Below are 18228 nucleotides of genomic sequence, written 5' to 3' on the forward strand. Positions count from 1 at the left end.
CCTGTGTGTTTTCTATGGAAGAATATTGATGAATGCCTGATCAATGACTGATTTTTCACTGCATTATTCTTTCAACACATGAAGTTCAGGATGTGCAGGTCATCATTTAAAAGATCAAATTAATTCTACGTGTCTGTTGTCATTGGTCCTGATGGTTTGTGAGGAGGTGGTGGGCGTGGTGGAGGTGACCACGCTCAGCCGGTGCCAGTACTGCGTGGTGCTGGACCCAGTGGGGCCCGACGGGAAGCCACAGCTGGGCCAGAAGAAGGTGGTCAAGGTGGGAAGCGGTTCAGGACCAGGACCTGCAAGCAGAGCTCCATATAGTGGACTGTAGCCAGTACACTGTTAGCTGCTATCATGCTACACTGTGTGAAGCTACACACTGTTAGCTGCTATCATGCTACACTGTTAGCTGCTATCATGCTACACTGTGTGAAGCTACACACTGTTAGCTGCTATCATGCTACACTGTTAGCTGCTATCATGCTACACTGTGTGAAGCTACACACTGTTAGCTGCTATCATGCTACACTGGGTGAAGCTACACACTGTTAGCTGCTATCATGCTACACTGTGTGAAGCTACACACTGTTAGCTGCTATCATGCTACACTGGGTGAAGCTACAGGAAGTCACTGCGGTTGATTGACCTTCACGAGGAGCTGAAGGTGACGATGAACCACAAACTTCACTTGAAGGCAACGGTGTCACCCAAACAGGAAGTGGGCTGAAGCCGGGGCTCATTGCTGTAGCCTACTTCCTGTTTACAAACCACAGGAGGAGTGACAGTATCAGCCAGTAGTGTCACTGCTGCAGAGTACACAGAGGACCAATAAACATCCAATCACAGTCAGCCGTCTGTCATTGGACTCATTCAATATTATTCTACCCTTTAAATATATGTGTGTATATATACAGTATATACTGTATATACTGTATATATACATGCATATATTCTCAATAGTTATTTTAAAGACACTCAACTTTGGGTTTTTTCTCTCTTATTTTGAAAAGTTCTCAGCTGTTTCACTGTTTTTACTTTGACTTTGGCCTCCCGCCGACCTCTGACCTTTCTGCTGCGTCTGTCCGTCTGTCTGTCTGTCTGTCTGTGCGTCCCGGTGCAACGAGGGGACCTCCTCAACCAGGGGATCTCCTCAACCAGGGGACCTCCTCAACTAAGAGACCTCCTCAACTAAGAGACCTCCTCAGCCAGGGGACCTCCTCAACCAGGGGATCTCCTCAACCAGGGGACCTACTCAGCCAGGGGACCTCCTCAACCAGGGGATCTCCTCAACCAGGAGACCTCCTCAGCCAGGGGACCTCCTCAACCAGGAGACCTCCTCAGCCAGGGGACCTCCTCAACGAGGGGACCTCCTCAACCAGGGGACCTCCTCAGCCAGGGGACCTCCTCAACCATCAGGCTCAGTGATCCATTCAGCATCCACATGGAAGTGACATCATCAAAGACTGATACAAGATAAATAAGAGTCGCACTGTTTAACTCGCTGGTGGGATAAAAAATATATCCAAGTATACATTATATAAAAAGTACACATTAACATAACCCTAAATATAAAAATGTATATCCAAGTGTACATATATACACTGTTAGAAGAAGAAGAAAGGAACGCTGGGTGCAGCAGTAGGAGGAGGAGCATGGAGGAGGAGCATGGAGGAGGAGAGTGCAGTGCAGCATGAAGAGGAGGAAGGTGGAGGAGGAGGATGTGATGGTTGTTGATTCCTCTGATGAGAGTTGATGACAGCCTGAGGGGGGTGGGGGGGGGGGACTGTCTCTGTGTCTAATGGCTTTGGCCAACAGCGCTCTGTAGCGCCACCCAGAGGCCAGGACTTTAAAGAGTCCGTGTCCTGGCTTAGGGCTGGGAGGTTCGGCTGATTCTGCACAACGCATCACAACATCACAACATCAAACATGATTTGAATGACATTTCTAAAGAGGAAGTTGAAGGTTGTGTTATTAAAACACACTGACTCGTATCCTTGCGCATTGTTTAGAGGCTGTACGGTAATTCAGGACCTTTCCGAGTGCTTCTAGGGCGGTTCTGGACCGAGAGAGCCTCCACCACCGGTCCTGTGACCGCACGGAGATGCTCTGTCTGGACCGGTGCTCAGGCTTCATTCCCCGCAGTGACCAGCAGGTGTCCTCGTTGCCTCCGCGCGCCGTCACAGAAATGGAGAAAAAAGCGATTCTCGCGTCATCAAATTAAACCAAGTTTGTGTGCTCAGAAATGACGTCACGTCAGCGACCCCTCCGACCCAATATGACCCCCCTCCCCCGCCAACAGGAATCAGAACCCGATCTGTCCGTGACGCAGCATTAAATCTGGGAAACCATGTGACCCGCTGCTGCCACGCCCACGTGGACCCAGTTGTCTGCTGTACTTGAGTCAGCAGCAGTCAGACCTGCGGCACTCCTCTGAGGACCAGGAACCAGGAACCAGGAACAGTCTGTGAGCCTCGCTGCATCCCAGGTGAGAGAACCGAACCGGAAGTCCGTCCACAGAACTCTCAAGTCGCAGGTCTTGGTGCAGAAAGTGCAGCAGCCGAGCGGAAGGAGGTCCGGCGGCGCCTCGGCGCACTTCCGGTCCGTTTGGCGTCTCGTTCGCGTCCCGGTTCGACCACTTCAGGGAAGTGACGTTTGCAGATCAAGTTAGCGCGAAAACAGCCGAACTGGCAGCGGACCGGACCAGACCCCTCAACCCGGAAGTCCTGATGCGGAAGTTGGTCGTGAAGCCTGCCGAGATTTTACAGTTTCTGAACTTCGTCCGTGTGTGTGTGTGTGTGTGTGTGTGTGTGTGTGTGTGTGTGTGTGTGTGTGTGTGTGTGTGTGTGTGTGTGTGTGTGTGTACAGGTGAACAGGTGTGCCAGTGTGTGTTCAGGCTGCAGGAGTTTCCTGTTGGTGCACTTTACACCTGGACTCACTGTGTGTGTGTGTGTGTGTGTGTGTGTGTGTGTGTGTGTGAGAAGATGCAATGAAATTGTGTGGCAACTCTCTTTGTGCGAACAATATTGAAATATAAGAACTATAGATGAATAAAAATGAAATACAATACAAGACACCAGTTAGTGTTGTCCAGACAACACAGGACAGGTGTGTGTAGTTGTGCCAGTGTGTGTTCAGGCTGCAGGAGTTTCCTGTTTGTCGACTTTGTACTTGGACTCACTGTGTGTGTGTGTGTGTGCGTGTGCGTGTGCGTGTGTGTGTGTGTGTGTGTGGGGCAGTGTGTGTGTGTCATCATGTCGAAGAAGGCCCAGCGTGGTTCCGACCCGGACATCCCAGTGGATCAGTCCATCATTAGGATTCCTCCCCACCACTACATCCATGTTCTGGACCAGAACACCAACATCGCCCGGGTCGAGATCGGACCGCTCACCTACATCCGGCAGGACAACGAGAGGTCAGAGGTCAACAAAACAAATGGAACTCTTTTTGATTGAATTTTTAGAATTTCAAATATTTTTATAATTCATCTTTGTTTGTGCTCCGTACGCCCCCCCCCCAAAAATGCAAAGTTCCCGACCTTTGTTTGACGACTGATTGCTTATTGATTGATTTCTCAACGCTCCTCACAGCCAATCAGAAGCCATCAATAGTTTGCTTTCGCTGACAGTGTGAAATGATGACACACACACACTCACACACACACACACACACACTCACACGCGGTGCTCATGGGTCATGGGACTTGGTTCTGTGCAGGGTTCTGTTTCTGCCGGCCCGGATGACCATGGTGCCACCGCGTCACTACTGCGTCATCCTGAACCCGGTGGCCCGCGACCAGGAGAACAAGGCCCTGTTCGACCCGTCGGGGCAGGCCAAGCTGCGGCACGCCGACCTGGAGATCCGCCTGACCCAGGAGCCCTTCCCCCTCTACCCTGGAGAGGAGATCCAGCAGGTAGCACAGCGCTTCCAGCATTAGCGTAGCATTAGCGTAGCATTAGCGTAGCATTAGAGAGCATGGGAGCAGCTAGCAGCAACACCAACACTCACTGTGTGTGTGTGTGTGTGTGTGTGTGTGTGTGTGTGTGTGTGTGTGTGTGTGTGTGTGTGTGTGTGTCAGGACGTGCACCCGCTGCAGATCGTCTTCCCCGACACGGCGCTGCGTCTGCAGGCGCTGCTGGACTTTGTGGAGGACGGCGGCGAGCGGCGGGTGGCCGGAGACGAGTGGCTGTTCGAGGGTCCTGGTGAGTCCCGCTAGGCTAGGCTAATGCTAACACTCCCCATCTGTCCAAGAACACAGGAATACTCCACAGGAACAGAAACACGAGAACAAAAAGGTTGTGCAGTCCTGAGACAAAAGGACATAATAAATAAATATATATGTATGTATGTGTATTTATATATGTATACATATAAACATATATATATACATGTATGGTATGTATGCATGCATATCCATATATATTGAAATGTGAAGATGAACTGTGTTTGAGGTCAAAGGTCGTCCTGTCACTGTTTTTTATTGCGAGTCTGCAGTTATGGGGGTTGTTAGTGCTGCAGTACCTGCAGTGGCCACTGGGGGGCAGTGGTGGGGCGTGATGAGTGAGCAGCAGCGTGATGGTGTCAGTGGCGCCCTCTCCTGGCAGGAACCTACATCCCTCGTAAGGAGGTGTCGGTGGTGGAGAGCATCAAGGCCACGGTGATCCGGGAGAACCAGGCCATCAGGCTGAGGGCCCGCAAGGAGTTCCAGGACCGCTCGGGGGTCCGCAGGGTGACCGGGGAGGAGTGGCTGGTCCGCAAGGTGGGAGCCTACCTGCCCGCGGCCCACGAGGAGGTGGTGGACATCGTCAACGCCTTCGTCCTCACCGACAAGGTAGGAGAGCGCCTCAGCCGCTCCGCCCCCTCTGCTGCGATTGGCCGGTGGTGCTGACCCCTCCCCCTCTCTCTGCAGAAGGCGCTCCACGTGCGTGCCGTTCGGGCCTTCAAGGACGTGGGAGGTCGCGAGCGGCGCACGGGGGAGGAGTGGCTGGTGACGCTGGCGGAGCGCGAGGCCCACGTGCCCTCGGTGGCCGAGGAGGTGGTGGGCGTGGTGGAGGTGACCACGCTCAGCCGGCGCCAGTACTGCGTGGTGCTGGACCCAGTGGGGCCCGACGGGAAGCCACAGCTGGGCCAGAAGAAGGTGGTCAAGGTGGGAAGCGGTTCAGGACCAGGACCTGCAAGCAGAGCTCCATATAGTGGACTGTAGCCAGTACACTGTTAGCTGCTATCATGCTACACACTGTTAGCTGCTATCATGCTACACTGTGTGAAGCTACACACTGTTAGCTGCTATCATGCTACACTGTGTGAAGCTACACACTGTTAGCTGCTATCATGCTACACTGGGTGAAGCTACAGGAAGTCACTGCGGTTGATTGACCTTCATGAGGAACTGAAGGTGACGATGAACCACAAACTTCACTTGAAGGCAACGGTGTCACCCAAACAGGAAGTGGGCTGAAGCCGGGGCTCATTGCTGTAGCCTACTTCCTGTTTACAAACCACAGGAGGAGTGACAGTATCAGCCAGTAGTGTCACTGCTGCAGAGTACACAGAGGACCAATAAACATCCAATCACAGTCAGCCGTCTGTCATTGGACTCATTCAATATTATTCTACCCTTTAAATATATGTGTGTATATATACAGTATATACAGTATACACTGTATATACAGTATATACTGTATATACTGTATATATACATGCATATATTCTCAATAGTTATTTTAAAGACACTCAACTTTGTGTTTTTTCTCTCTTATTTTGAAAAGTTCTCAGCTGTTTCACTGTTTTTACTTTGACTTTGGCCTCCCGCCGACCTCTGACCTGTCTGTCTGTCTGTCTGTCTGTCTGTCTGTCTGTCTGTGCGTCCCGGTGCAGGGCGAGCGCTCGTTCTTCCTGCAGCCTGGCGAGCACCTTGAATGCGGCATCCAGGAGGTGTACGTGATGTCAGAGGAGGAGGGGCTTGTGCTGAGAGCTGTAGAGGCCTTCCAGGACCTGGACCAGGTGAGTCAGGCTGGCTACTCACCTTGCAGCTGATTGGCTCCTCCTCCACCACCACGCCCCCCAACTCTTCTTCTCTTCTCTCCCTCCTTCCTCCCCTCCTTCTCCTCCCCTTTCTCTCCTCCTCCTTCTCTCCTCCCCTCTTCCTCCTATATTCCTCCTCTCCTCCTCCTCTCCTCCCCTCTTCCTCTCTTCCTCCTCCTCCTCTCCTCCCCTCCTCCTCCTCCTCCACTCCTCTCTTCCTCCTCTCCTCTCCTCCTCCTCTCCTCCTTCTCTCCTCCCCTCTTCCTCCTCCTCCTCTCCTCCCCTCTTCCTCCTCCTCTCCTCCCCTCTTCCTCCTCCTCTTCCTCCTCTCCTCCTCCTGTTTGTTTTCCCTTTCTTCTCCTCCCAGTTCTCCCCTCCCCCCTCTCCTCCTCCACCTCCTTCACTTCCCTCCTCCCCCCCCCACCAGTGCATCGCCATGTTAACCCTTGTCTCCCTCCTCCTCCTCCACCACCTCCTCTCTCTCCCCCTCCCCCCCTGCCGCCTCCAGGACCACGTCGATGACGATGACGACGATGAAGAGGAGGCGGGGGGGGAGCGGGCCAAGCGCTCGCGGCGCAGCGGCGTCCTGCGGCGCCCCGGCGACCGCTGGATGCTGCGGGGGCCGATGGAGTACGTCCCCCCCGCCACCGTGGAGGTGGTGCTGCGCTGCAGAGCCATCCCATTGGACCAGAACGAGGGCATCTACGTCAGGGACATCAAGAGCGGCAAGGTCAGAGGTCAACACACACACACACACACGCCGCTAGGCTAGGCTAGGCTAGGCTAGGCTAAGCTAAACTGACCCCCCCTCTGGTCCCACTCAGGTGCGGGCTGTGATTGGCCACACCTAGGCTAGGCTAGGCTAGGCTAAGCTAAGCTAGGCTAGGCTAGGCTAGGCCAGGATAATCTAGGCTGACCCCCCCCTCTGGTCCCCCTCAGGTGCGGGCTGTGATTGGCCACACCTAGGCTAGGCTAGACTAGGCTAGGCTAAGCTAAGCTAAGCTAGGCTAGGCTAAGCTAGGCTGACCCCCCCTCTGGTCCCCCTCAGGTGCGGGCTGTGATAGGCCACACCTAGACTAGGCTAGACTAAGCTAAACTAGGCTAGGCTAGGCTAAGCTAAACTGACCCCCCCTCTGGTCCCCTCAGGTGCGGGCTGTGATAGGCCACACCTACATGCTGACCCAGGACGAGGAGCTGTGGCAGAAGGAGCTGCCGGCCAACGTGGAGGCGCTGCTGAGCCGCAGCGGCGACCCGCTGGCCGACCGCTCGGACCGCGGACAGACCGGCACCGGGACCGGCAGGACCCGGGACAAGACCCGAGTCGTCTCCTACCGGGTCCCGCACAACGCCGCCGTGCAGGTGTACGACTATCGAGAGAAGAAGGCCAGGTAGGAGGAGGAGGAGGAGGAGGAGGAGGAGGAGGAGGAGCAGGAGGACCGACCGTGCTCCTGGTTCCTGCAGGGTGGTGTTTGGACCGGAGATGGTGATGCTGGGCCCGGACGAGCAGTTCACCGTGCTGTCGCTGTCGGGAGACAAACCCAAGCGGGCCAACGTCATCAAGGCCGTGTGCCTCCTGCTGGGCCCCGACTTCTTCACCGACATCGTCACCATCGAGACGGCCGACCACGCCCGGCTGCAGCTGCAGCTGTCCTACAACTGGTAGGAGGCTCCTCCCCCCTTGCTGCTCCTCCTGCTGCTGCTCCTCCTGCTGCTCCTCCCTCACCTCCTGCTCCTCCTCCCTCACCTCCTGCTGCTCCTCTCTCACCTCCTCCTGCTCCCTCACCTCCTGCTCCTCCTCCTCCCTCACCTCCTGCTGCTGCTGCTCCTCCTGCTGCTCCTCCCTCACCTCCTGCTGCTGCTGCTGCTGCTCCTCCTGCTGCTGCTGCTCCTCCTGCTGCTCCTCCCTCACCTCCTGCTCCTTCACCTCCTGCTCCTCCTCCTGCCTCACCTCCTGCTCCTCCTCCTCCCTCACCTCCTGCTGCTGTTGCTCCTCCTGCTGCTCCTCCCTCACCTCCTGCTCCTCCTCCTCCTGCTCCTCCTCCTCCCTCACCTCCTGCTGCTGCTGCTCCTCCTGCTGCTCCTCCCTCACCTCCTGCTGCTGCTGCTCCTCTCTCACCTCCTCCTGCTCCCTCACCTCCTGCTCCTCCTCCTCCCTCACCTCCTGCTGCTGCTGCTCCTCCCTCACCTCCTGCTGCTGTTGCTCCTCCTGCTGCTCCTCCCTCACCTCCTGCTCCTCCTCCCTCACCTCCTCCTGCTCCCTCACCTCCTGCTCCTCCTGCTCCTTCACCTCGTGCTCCTCCTCCTCCCTCACCTCCTGCTCCTCCTCCTCCCTCACCTCCTCCTCCTCCTCCCTCACCTCCTGCTCCTCCTCCTGCCTCACCTCCTGCCTCACCTCCTGCTCCTCCTCCTGCCTCACCTCCTGCTCCTCCTCCTCCCTCATCTCCTGCTCCTCCTCCTCCCTCACCTCCTGCTGCTGTTGCTCCTCCTGCTGCTCCTCCCTCACCTCCTGCTGCTGCTGCTGCTGCTGCTGCTCCTCCCTCACCTCCTGCTGCTGTTGCTCCTGCTGCTGCTCCTCCCTCACCTCCTGCTGCTGTTGCTCCTCCTGCTGTTCCTCCCTCACCTCCTGCTCCTCCTGCTCCTTCACCTCGTGCTCCTCCTCCTCCCTCACCTCCTGCTCCTGCTCCTTCACCTCCTGCTCCTCCTCCCTCACCTCCTGCTCCTCCTGCTCCTCCTCCTCCCTCACCTCCTCCTCTCTCACCTCCTGCTCCTTCACCTCCTGCTCCTCCTCCCTCACCTCCTGCTCCTCCTGCTCCTTCACCTCCTGCTCCTCCTCCCTCACCTCCTGCTCCTCCTGCTCCCTCACCTCCTGCTCCTCCTCCTCCCTCACCTCCTGCTCCTTCACCTCCTGCTCCTCCTTCTGCCTCACCTCCTGCTCCTCCTCCTCCCTCACCTCCTGCTCCTCCTCCTCAGGCACTTTGAGGTCAGACCCCAGGAGGACCCGGCAGCAGCAGCAGCAGCAGCCTCGGCTCTCTTCTCGGTTCCGGACTTTGTGGGTGACGCCTGCAAGGCCGTGGCCTCGCGGGTCCGAGGAGCCGTGGCCTCCGTCCAGTTCGACGACTTCCACAAGGTTCGGACCGTCTAGACCAGGGGGGGGGGCCGCTGTGGGACCCAGTTGGGGGCCACACCGGGTTCTTTAATGTGACAGAGGGGCCGGAGCAGCAGCAGATGGATGGAGAACCACCTAGAACCCCCCTGAGCTCCCTAGAACCACCGCAGAAACCCCAAGGACTCCCTAGAAACACCCAGAACCACCCCAGAACCACCCCAGAACCACCCTAGAGTTACCCTAGAACCATCCCAGAACCACCTAGAGTTACCCTAGAACCACCCTAGAACCACCTAGAGTTACCCTAGAACCACCCTAGAACCACCTAGACCACCACGGTATTTAGCTCTTTATTGAAATGACTCTGGAACACTGGAAACTGGGATGAAATGCAGCAATTTTATGACCGGGCCGCATACGAGCTCCCGGGCCGTACTTTTCACACGCCTGTGCTAGCCCGCGTGCAGCTAACGCTAACGGCAGCGGCTAACTGTGGCCGATCCTCCCTCCAGAACTCCAACCGGATCATCTGCTCGGCGGTGTTTGGCTTTGACGAGAAGCTGGCGGTGCGCGGCAGCCTGCGCTTCCAGCAGAACCGCCTGGTGATCAGCAGCGTGGACATCCAGTCGGTGGAGCCGGTGGACCAGAGGACCAGGGACTCCCTGCAGAAGAGCGTCCAGCTGGCCATCGAGATCACCACCAACGCCCAGGAGGCCGCCGCACGGTACCACTGCTGACCCGCTAGCTAGCCAGCTAACGCTAGGCTACTGACCATCAGCCTCACTTCCTGTTGTCTTCGCTGCCTGTTGTCAGTTCTTATCATCTGTGTGTGTGTGTGTGTGTGTGTGTGTGTGTGTGTGTGTGTGTGTGTGTGTGTGTGTGTGTGTGTGTGTGTGTGTGTGTGTGTCCTCCCTGGCAGCCATGAGGCGGCGCGCCTGGAGCAGGAGGCCCGGGGGAAGCTGGAGCGGCAGAAGATCATGGACCAGGCTGAAGCTGAGAGGACCAGGAAGGAGCTGCTGGAGCTGGAGGCCCTCAGGTAGCACCGCTAGCACCGCTAGCAGGAAGCAGCACACCTGTCCGACAGGAAACACACCTGACTGTGTGTGTGTGTGTGTGTGTGCAGCGCTGCAGTGGAGAGCACTGGAGCGGCTAAAGCTGAGGCTCAGTCTCGGGCCGAGGCCGCTCGTATTCAGGGCGAGGCGGCCGTCAGCGAGGCCAAGCTGAAGGTGGAGGCCCAGCGGATCGAAGCGGTGCGACATCACTTCCTGTCCTCGTCACTTCCTGTCCTCCTCGTCGCTTCCTGTGTGGCCCAAGTCGCTCACCGTCAAACCTGGTGTCTCTCCGGTGCAGGAGGCGGAGCTGCATAGGCTGTCCCAGGCCAGGGAGGAGGAGCTAAACTACAAGAAGAAGATGGACGGTCTGGAGGTGGAGAAGCAGAAGCAGCTGGCGGAGATCGAGAGTCATCGCTTCAGCCAGATGGTGTCCAGCCTGGGCAGCGACACGCTGAAGGACATGGCCCGGGCCGGCCCTGAGCTACAGGTAGGCCACGCCCCTCCAGGACACTGGCCACGCCCCTCCCGCCTCCTTCCTGCCTCTGATTGGCTCTCTGTCCTCTCCAGGTGAAGATGCTGCAGGCTCTGGGCCTCAAGTCCACCCTCATCACGGACGGCTCGTCGCCCATCAACCTCTTCACCACCGCCAACGGCCTGCTAGGGGCGCTGCCGAGCCAGGGCCAGAACCAGTGAGGGAGGGGGAGGAGGAGGAGGAGGAGGGGGAGGAGTTCTAGTGCCTACACACACACACACACACACACACTGGGAGTGTGATGCTGCCCCCCAGAGTTGTTTACATGTAATCTGCTTCTGTTCCTGTTTGAATAAAGTGATCATGTGACCACACTGCTGGGTCTTCTTCTGTGGTGTCACTGTCACACTGACCTGGTCTCACTCACTCTCTCTCTCACACACACACACACACACACACACACCATTTGAAGCAAGGCTACAAACTCTTGGACTTGGTTTATTTTGTTCACTAAAAGCAGAAAAATAAATTTACTGGAAAATAAATAAGTAATCTAGTCACAGTTTGTGCGCCCCCTGCTGGCTGCAGTACCACTACCCTGTGTGTGTTGACTGATGACACACTACTGCTACTGGGAGAATTCTGCTGATTCCTTCTAAAGTCGAAAAATAAACACAGTGAAATGCTTTTACTTTGAAAAGATGTAAAAAAAGAAGCCAAAAACAACCTTCCCGGAGACGCCGATTGCCAGTTCTGGCTGAGGGAGTGGGAGGGGGCGGGGCTGACGAGGTGGGTGGAGTCAGTGGCATTCTGCGGAAACGAGTCCCTCCTCCTCTCCTCCTCCCAGCTCCTCCTGGTCAGGTGGTGTCCTGGGAGCCAATGGGCAGCGGCCAGCGGGTCAGGTGTGCGTGCGGCGGTGCTTCTTCATGGTGTCTCCGTCGCTGAAGCAGCGGCAGCAGACGGGGCAGCGGTACGGCCGCTCGCCCGTGTGGATGCGCAGGTGGCGCCGCAGGTTCCCTCGCTGGCTGAAGCTGCGGGCGCAGACGGCGCAGCGGTGCGGCCGCTCGCCCGTGTGCGTCCGCAGGTGGCGCCGCAGGTCGGCCGACTGGGCGAAGGACTTGCAGCACCACTGGCAGCCGTGGCTCCGCCTGCTGCGCTGCTGCAGGTGCAGCAGCAGGCCGGCGGCCTGGGCGAAGGCCTCGCCGCAGCGCCTGCAGCGGTGGACGCCCGCCGCCCCCGCCCCTCCCCCGCCCCCGCCCGCTCCCCGCAGGATGGAGGGGGAGGCGGAGGAGGAGGAGGAGGGGGGGCGGGGCTTGGCTCGCACCGCCTCCCAGTGACCCTCGACCTCCGACACGCTCACCTCCTCCTCCTCGGGCTTCACCAGAACCGCTGCTGCTGCTGCCGCTGTGGGGGCGGGGCCACAGTCAGGGAGGGGCCTGGGGGAGAGGCGGGAGGGGCAGGGGGATGAAGAGGGGGGGCGGGGCTTGTTTCGGACCTCCTCCGACACGCCCACCACCTCCTCCTGCTCCTCCTCCTCCGGCTCGGCCTTGACCAGAACCGACGCTGCTGCTGCTGCTGCTGCTGCTGCTGCTCGCCGCTGGCGCTGCTGCTGCTCCTCCTCTGTGGGGGCGTGGCCACCAGAGGGCGGCCAGCACCTCAGGGTGGAGTCCGCCTCCTGGGGGGTGGGGCTTGGCTCAGGGCTGCACAGCTGCTGCTGCCAGTGCTGCAGGTGCTGATGATGCTGCTGCTCGGCCGCTGCAGCGCCCAATCGGGACGAAGTGGATCCTGGAACCGAGACATGCAGAACCCAATCAGAGCGAGCCGTCAGCTCAGGATCCCCTACTGTCACTTTATCTTTTATTTCATTTTATTTCATTTCAATTTTTATTTTGTATCGTACTTTTATCTCTCTTTATACTTTAGTTTCCATCTTCACAGTTACAAAGTTCCCTCGTCAAGCTGCAGGAAGACTCTGTCTGTCTGTCTAACTGTCTGTCTGTCTGTCTAACTGTCTGTCTAACTGTCCGTCTGTCTGTCTGTCTAACTGTCCGTCTGTCTGTCTAACTGTCTGTCTGTCTGTCTAACTGTCCGTCTGTCTGTCTGTCTAACTGTCTGTCTGTCTGTCTGTCTGTCTGTCTAACTGTCTGTCTGTCTGTCTAACTGTCCGTCTGTCTGTCTGTCTAACTGTCTGTCTGTCTAACTGTCCGTCTGTCTGTCTGTCTAACTGTCTGTCTGTCTGTCTGTCTATCTATCCATCTGTCCCACAATGCATTACTCTGAGCAGTGTGCAACCGGTAGGGTCATTAGCAGGGCCCTGCAGTGACTATCAGGAACTATTACAACAGGTTGATCTAATGTCATGTAGACCGTAAACAAAAAGTGACCATTATTTTGAAATGCTGCTTCAGAAATTTCAGGAATTGATTGAGGGGTCTTCCTGTGGTTGCGCGCCACCAGCCGGATGACGAGGAGTTTTCCAGAAACATTCCTCTGAAACCAAGTGGAGAGAGAAGCGGTTCTATCCGGTTCCCCCACTGACCTCAGTGGTACCAGCTGCTTTACACGGAACTAGCAGGAAGTGACTGTCTGCTGTGACGTCACAACACTGTTGTCAGCAAGTCCACAGTAAAACAAAAAAAAAAAAAAGAAAGAAAGAAAGAAAAAGAAAACACGTTCGGTGGTCATCTGAACAAGGCGCGAGGCACTGGACGGTCCACGAGGACCCGCGCCTCATCCGGTTCCGAGTTGAATAAAATAAACCGGGGAACGGAGTCGGTCCGCCCGTCGGCCAGCGGGACCGAGCCGGTGCCACTCACTCAGCCAGTCGGTGTCGGCAGCCTCCCGCAGCTGCCGCCGCAGGGCCTCGCTCTCCCTGCGGGCCCGGGCCGCCTCCTCCCGGTACTCACTGACCGCCTCGTCCACCGCCGACACCACGTCCCGAACCAGAACCGCCAGCCGCTGCGACAGGAAGGCGTTGAGTAGCTGCAGCTTGGTCATCTTGGCTGCACACACACACACACACACACACACACACACACACACACACACACACACACACACACACACACAGACACACACACACACACACACCGGAAGCACCTCCACACAATAACAAACCAACCAGGCCGGAAGTGATGGTTTCGTTCCGAGACAACAATGGCGAATTTTTATTATTATTATTATTATTTTGAATTGAATGTCACAATTTAAAATCCTGATGTTTCTATTTTTTCATTTGGACGTCTGTGTCGACCGGAAGTCATTTTTTTTTTTGCCACCTCCGCTTCCCTCCACACTTGATCTCTTCCTGCGGCGCAATCATGCTTTTATTTTGGCGAGATGTTGTCACGTGACGAGGGGAAAAACCCAACTGTTACGTCTCAACAACAGCACGAGGTGGCGGGGCGCCGTGTGCAGTTTACTAGTTCTGCCGCTAGTGGGCAGTGGACTCGCAGCAGCAGCAGCAGTGACTGCAGCATCCTCCAGGTGGTGGTAATGAGTGGGACTGTCCACCAGGGGGCAGCAGGCAGCAACATCCGGGACTGTCGGTTCCATCTGAATGGTCCTGATCACTAATCAATCATTCTGGTGTCAGTGGGCTCTCAAAGGAAGTGGACCGGTGCCAGACTGGAGACTTGGTGCATCATGGGTAATCTGCTCTGTCAGCAGAAACCAGGCTGCCCAACAGGATGTGGCCTCGCACCCCGCCACAATAAGAGCACTCTAATCGCAACCAGCAGCAGGAACCAGCTGATCAGCACCAGAACCAGGGCCAGAACCAGAACCAGAACCAGCTGGTCTGCAGGTGTCCAGGTGGACCTGGTCATGGGTTCCAACTGGAAGTAGAACCTCTGAAAACCTCCTGCGGTCTTTTTCAGGCTTTTATTGTGAAGGTGTAATGTGGCTGCTGCTGCTGCTGCTGCTGCCAGCTTCACACACACACACACACACACACACACACACACACACACACACACACACTGCAGCAGGGCTCTGCAGAGTAAGTGGCAGGACGCCGCAGCGTCTGGACCTCCTGGTTCTGAGAATGAGACTCCTGCAGTCGGACTGAGACCAGGTGGGTCCAGTGTGTGTGTGTGTGTGTGTGTGTGTGTGACAGAGAGAGAGAGACAGTGTTCTTTATCCTCATTGGTCCAGGCTCATAAGAGAACTCACGTCTGGACTGGACTTGGGTTCTTGTGTGTTCTAGTTGGGTTTCTAGTGGGTTGTGGTTGGTTCTAGTTGGTTTTTGTGGGTTCTAGTGGGCTCTGGTTGGTTCTGGTTGGTTCTGGTCGGGTTCTGTGTTCTGCTGATTTCCTCATGCTTGTCCTCTCCTACAGAGCAGCTCTGCAGCGCCCCCTGCCTGTTGTCCCCCTGCACTGCCTGATTGGTCGCCCGCACCCCCACTTCCCCCGGCATGGAGGAGTCACAGCAGCCAATCAGCTGCCGGCAGAGCCCAGAGGCCGGACACACCCCCCTGACCCAACAACCCACCGGCACCGAGCTGCAGCAAGCCCCGCCCACCAGCACACCTGAGGAGGAGGAGGGGGCGGAGCCGAGGGGCGTGGACCACCTGGAGACTTGTAAGGTTCTGATGGTTCTGGAGGTTCTCGTCAGAGCAGCTCTCTGAGCCAATCACGAGAACCCAGCGTGTGATTGGACGAGTGTTGCTAGCTTCTGATTGGCTCCTCCTCTCTGTGCCAGGTAATGGCGTGGGTCCGGTCCGGGCCGATGTCGGGGGGTCGGCACCGGACGGGTCCAAACCCAGAGACTTCCTGGCTCTGGCCATCCTGTCCTGCTTCTGTCCCCTGTGGCCAATCAATGTCGTTGCACTGATCTTCTCCGTCATGGTAGCACACACACACACACACACACACACACACCCCCGAGCGGGGTCACATGACCAGGTGTCAACGCCCACTTCCTGTGTCCAGTCCAGGAACAGTCTCCAGCAGGGGGATGTGGACGGCGCTGCTCGTCTGGGCCGCAATGCTCTCGTCCTATCAGTGGTCTCCATCCTGGGGGGCGGGGCCATCATCGCCGCCGCCTGCGCCCTCAACTGGGGAGGTGGGTCATGTGACAGTGGCCCACCGCATACGCTGCTCATGTTTGAACACACACATCTGTCTGACTTCCTGTCTGACTTCCTGTCTGTCTGCAGGGATTTTAAAGACCTGACGACAGCGGCTTAGAGGTGAGACCGTCTTCCTGTCTCTACTTCCTGTTCCCTGACGACTTGCTGACCTCTCACCTCTGACCGCCCATCAACCAGCTGCAGTTCCTCTGAGCTCCACCAGGGGTCGCCGCAGTGATGGCAGCAAATCCTCTGTCTTCCTGCCTGCTTTGTTCTTCCTCCTCCTCTTCCTCCTCTTCTTCCTCCTCTTCTTCCTCTTCTACTCGATGTTTACAGCAAACACAGGACAGAGGCCACGCCCACTGTCCTGCTGCACATGCTCAGTGGAGTTTACAGTCCCAGACGTCGATGTCTCCTTTGTTTACGCTCTGACTAACCTGGAGGTCCCTGAACTCACCGCCTGCTGTCCTACGCGCTCTCAGCACCCTGAACTCACCGCCCAGACAGTGGGAGGAGCCTGATGCTGTTAGCTGAAGGTTGTTATTAACATTAGCTCTGATGAAGGATCGGGCCGCCCTGCCGGCCTCAGCATGTTTACAGTATTTATCCCAGTTAGCTGTTAGCTTCCTGGTTAGCCAGGCTGCTGCACAGTTAGCTGTTAGCGCCCTGGCTAGCCTTGCTAGCTGCACAGTTAGCTGTTAGCCCCCTTGGCGCTGATCTTGGTCATGTTTTGTCCAATCAGATGCCGTGGGTTGAGAGAGGGGCAGGGGTGGGGTGGGGGGGGGGGTCATATTGTTAGCATGTAGCTTAGCATGCCGGGTAATGAACACATTATGCAACCAGGTCGATGTCGGTACAGATTAGCGCCAGTTTCTGGTTGCAGCTAATCTCCTATAGCGCTGCTCTGAAGCTCCGCCCACTCAGGAGGAACTCCTCTCTTGGACTTCCTGCTCTGTTTTCTATATTTTCCGGACGTTTTCTATGCCTGTGGTGTGTTTGTTGTTACTACTGTGCGGACGGTGTGGGCGGAGCCTGTGGCTGCATGTCTCCAAACTCTGCTGCTATTGTGCCTGTGCATGAGGTCATCAACACAAACGGCCAATCGGAGACTCTGTTCATCCTGAATTTTGAAGAAAATAAAAGCTGTTGAATCCTGCATTGCACGCCTTTCACAGTACAAGACCCGGTGCTTTTGTTTTGTAAGGTTGAAATGAAACTACTGCTACTACTACTAGTAATGATAATGGTAATAATAATAATAATAATAATAATAATAATAATAATAATAATCAGAAGAAGAAGAAAAGTGAGATAGAACAGGGTGGAGTTACCACGGCAACAGGAGGAGTGCCCTCTCCCTCTCTCTCTCTCTCTCTCTCTCTCCCTCTCTCTCTCTCTCTTCCTGCTTCTTCTCATCGTTATTAATTATTCACTGCCTGCTGGTTGGTGGGTGTGGTAACTGCAGAAAGAGACTGAGTGGCACTGCAGCAGCTGGTGGGCGGGGCATCAACAGGAAGTGAGGAGGGTAGTGGTCAGCAGTCAGTTGCGCTGATGATCAAATAAATCAGTGTTATTGCCAATCAAAGGTTCAAGGTTCAAAGGTCAAAGGTCTTTATTTGCCATTTGTGCATAAGACCGACATTCCAGGCACGCTGGGAATCTTGCACCCGGAGAAAAGAATATAATAAGAATGAAGGAGATTTGTAAAAATAAAAAATGAAAAAGGAATAAATGATAGAAAGAATGTAAGGGATATATAACATAAAACGAATGCAGAAATATAAATACACAGGAAGCTATACACATATATAGCAGAGATTGCAGTGATGTACTAGTACACTCCAGAGTATTTGCATTTGCATTGCACAGTGGACAGGAAAAGGATGTGATTGGTCGGAGCTGACTGGCACTGACAGGAAGTGTCAGTGCCAGTCTACGCACTGACACTTCCTGTCAAAAAAACGTCTCCGTCATATTCTTGTGTTCTCTGTGTTTTCCATCTCAATTACTTAGAATGGTTATGGAGTATGTCTTTGATTTACTATCTTTCTTTCTTCCTTCCTTCCTTCCTTCCTTCCTTTCTGTCTTCCTTCCTTCCTTCCTTCCTTCCTTCCTTTCTGCCTTCCTTCCTTCCTTCCTTCCTTCCTTCCTTCCTTTCTGTCTTCCTTCCTTCCTTCCTTCCTTCCTTCCTTCCTTCCTTTCTGTCTTCCTTCCTTCCTTCCTTCCTTCCTTTCTTTCTGTCTTCCTTCCTTCCTTCCTTCCTTCCTTCCTTCCTTTCTTTCTTTCTTTCTTTCTGTCTTCCTTCCTTCCTTCTTTCCTTTCTTTCTTTCTTTCTTTCTTTCTTCCTTCCTTCTTTCCTTTCTTTCTTTCTTTCTTTCTTTCTTCCTTCCTTCTTTCCTTTCTTTCTTTCTTTCTTTCTTTCTTCCTTCCTTCCTTCCTTTCTTTCTTTCTTTCTTTCTTCCTTCCTTCCTTCCTTCCTTCCTTCCTTCCTTTCTTTCTTTTG

General features: G+C 55.5%; 3 protein-coding genes across 4 annotated transcripts; 2 read left to right on the top strand and 1 right to left on the bottom strand.

Moving 5' to 3' along the window:
• The first annotated feature begins 2360 nt into the window (after window positions 1-2360).
• mvp (major vault protein) lies at window positions 2361-11028 on the top strand. The gene is made up of 16 exons (XM_076015321.1): window positions 2361-2488; window positions 3240-3415; window positions 3718-3913; window positions 4079-4202; window positions 4605-4831; window positions 4910-5146; window positions 5878-6003; window positions 6533-6754; window positions 7171-7412; window positions 7486-7683; window positions 8995-9151; window positions 9643-9854; window positions 10050-10166; window positions 10254-10380; window positions 10481-10669; window positions 10750-11028. The coding sequence occupies exons 2-16, from the start codon at window positions 3255-3257 to the stop codon at window positions 10873-10875; spliced, it is 2661 nt and encodes an 886-aa protein (XP_075871436.1). The 5' UTR covers window positions 2361-2488; window positions 3240-3254; the 3' UTR covers window positions 10876-11028.
• Window positions 11029-11138: 110 nt separating this feature from the next.
• Window positions 11139-13769, bottom strand: LOC142881221 (uncharacterized). The gene is made up of 2 exons (XM_076015368.1): window positions 13471-13769; window positions 11139-12439 (listed from the first exon to the last, which is right to left on the bottom strand). The coding sequence occupies exons 1-2, from the start codon at window positions 13649-13651 to the stop codon at window positions 11553-11555; spliced, it is 1068 nt and encodes a 355-aa protein (XP_075871483.1). The 5' UTR covers window positions 13652-13769; the 3' UTR covers window positions 11139-11552.
• Window positions 13770-14422: 653 nt separating this feature from the next.
• LOC142881223 (trafficking regulator of GLUT4 1-like) lies at window positions 14423-16881 on the top strand. 2 transcript variants are annotated; one of them, XM_076015371.1, is made up of 5 exons: window positions 14423-14729; window positions 14994-15234; window positions 15356-15501; window positions 15586-15718; window positions 15813-16881. In XM_076015371.1, the coding sequence occupies exons 2-5, from the start codon at window positions 15069-15071 to the stop codon at window positions 15827-15829; spliced, it is 462 nt and encodes a 153-aa protein (XP_075871486.1). In that variant the 5' UTR covers window positions 14423-14729; window positions 14994-15068; the 3' UTR covers window positions 15830-16881. The 2 variants fall into 2 exon arrangements, with proteins under 2 accessions (XP_075871486.1, XP_075871485.1); XM_076015370.1 differs by having other exon boundaries at window positions 14430-14729; window positions 14997-15234.
• The last annotated feature ends 1347 nt before the right edge of the window (window positions 16882-18228 follow it).

Source organism: Nelusetta ayraudi, unplaced genomic scaffold (assembly GCF_046127955.1).
Source record: "Nelusetta ayraudi isolate G7.1 ecotype Tasmania unplaced genomic scaffold, CSIRO-AGI_Nayr_v1 ptg000186l, whole genome shotgun sequence".
In the NCBI taxonomy this organism is placed as follows: domain Eukaryota; kingdom Metazoa; phylum Chordata; class Actinopteri; order Tetraodontiformes; family Monacanthidae; genus Nelusetta; species Nelusetta ayraudi.

What these genes read in the sequence shown, in the direction of transcription:
- mvp (XM_076015321.1), top strand. Translation starts at nt 3,255, where the DNA reads ATGTCGAAGAAGGCCCAGCGTGGTTCCGACCCGGACATCCCAGTGGAT. An exon ending in CTGGAGAGGAGATCCAGCAG is followed by an intron (nt 3,914 to 4,078) that starts GTAGCACAGCGC and finishes TGTGTGTGTCAG; the next exon opens with GACGTGCACCCGCTGCAGAT. An exon ending in AGTTCGACGACTTCCACAAG is followed by an intron (nt 9,152 to 9,642) that starts GTTCGGACCGTC and finishes TCCTCCCTCCAG; the next exon opens with AACTCCAACCGGATCATCTG.
- LOC142881221 (XM_076015368.1), bottom strand. Translation starts at nt 13,651, where the DNA reads ATGACCAAGCTGCAGCTACTCAACGCCTTCCTGTCGCAGCGGCTGGCG. An exon ending in TGCCGACACCGACTGGCTGA is followed by an intron (nt 12,440 to 13,470) that starts GTGAGTGGCACC and finishes TCTCGGTTCCAG; the next exon opens with GATCCACTTCGTCCCGATTG.
- LOC142881223 (XM_076015371.1), top strand. Translation starts at nt 15,069, where the DNA reads ATGGAGGAGTCACAGCAGCCAATCAGCTGCCGGCAGAGCCCAGAGGCC. An exon ending in CGTGGACCACCTGGAGACTT is followed by an intron (nt 15,235 to 15,355) that starts GTAAGGTTCTGA and finishes TCTCTGTGCCAG; the next exon opens with GTAATGGCGTGGGTCCGGTC. An exon ending in CACTGATCTTCTCCGTCATG is followed by an intron (nt 15,502 to 15,585) that starts GTAGCACACACA and finishes TCCTGTGTCCAG; the next exon opens with TCCAGGAACAGTCTCCAGCA.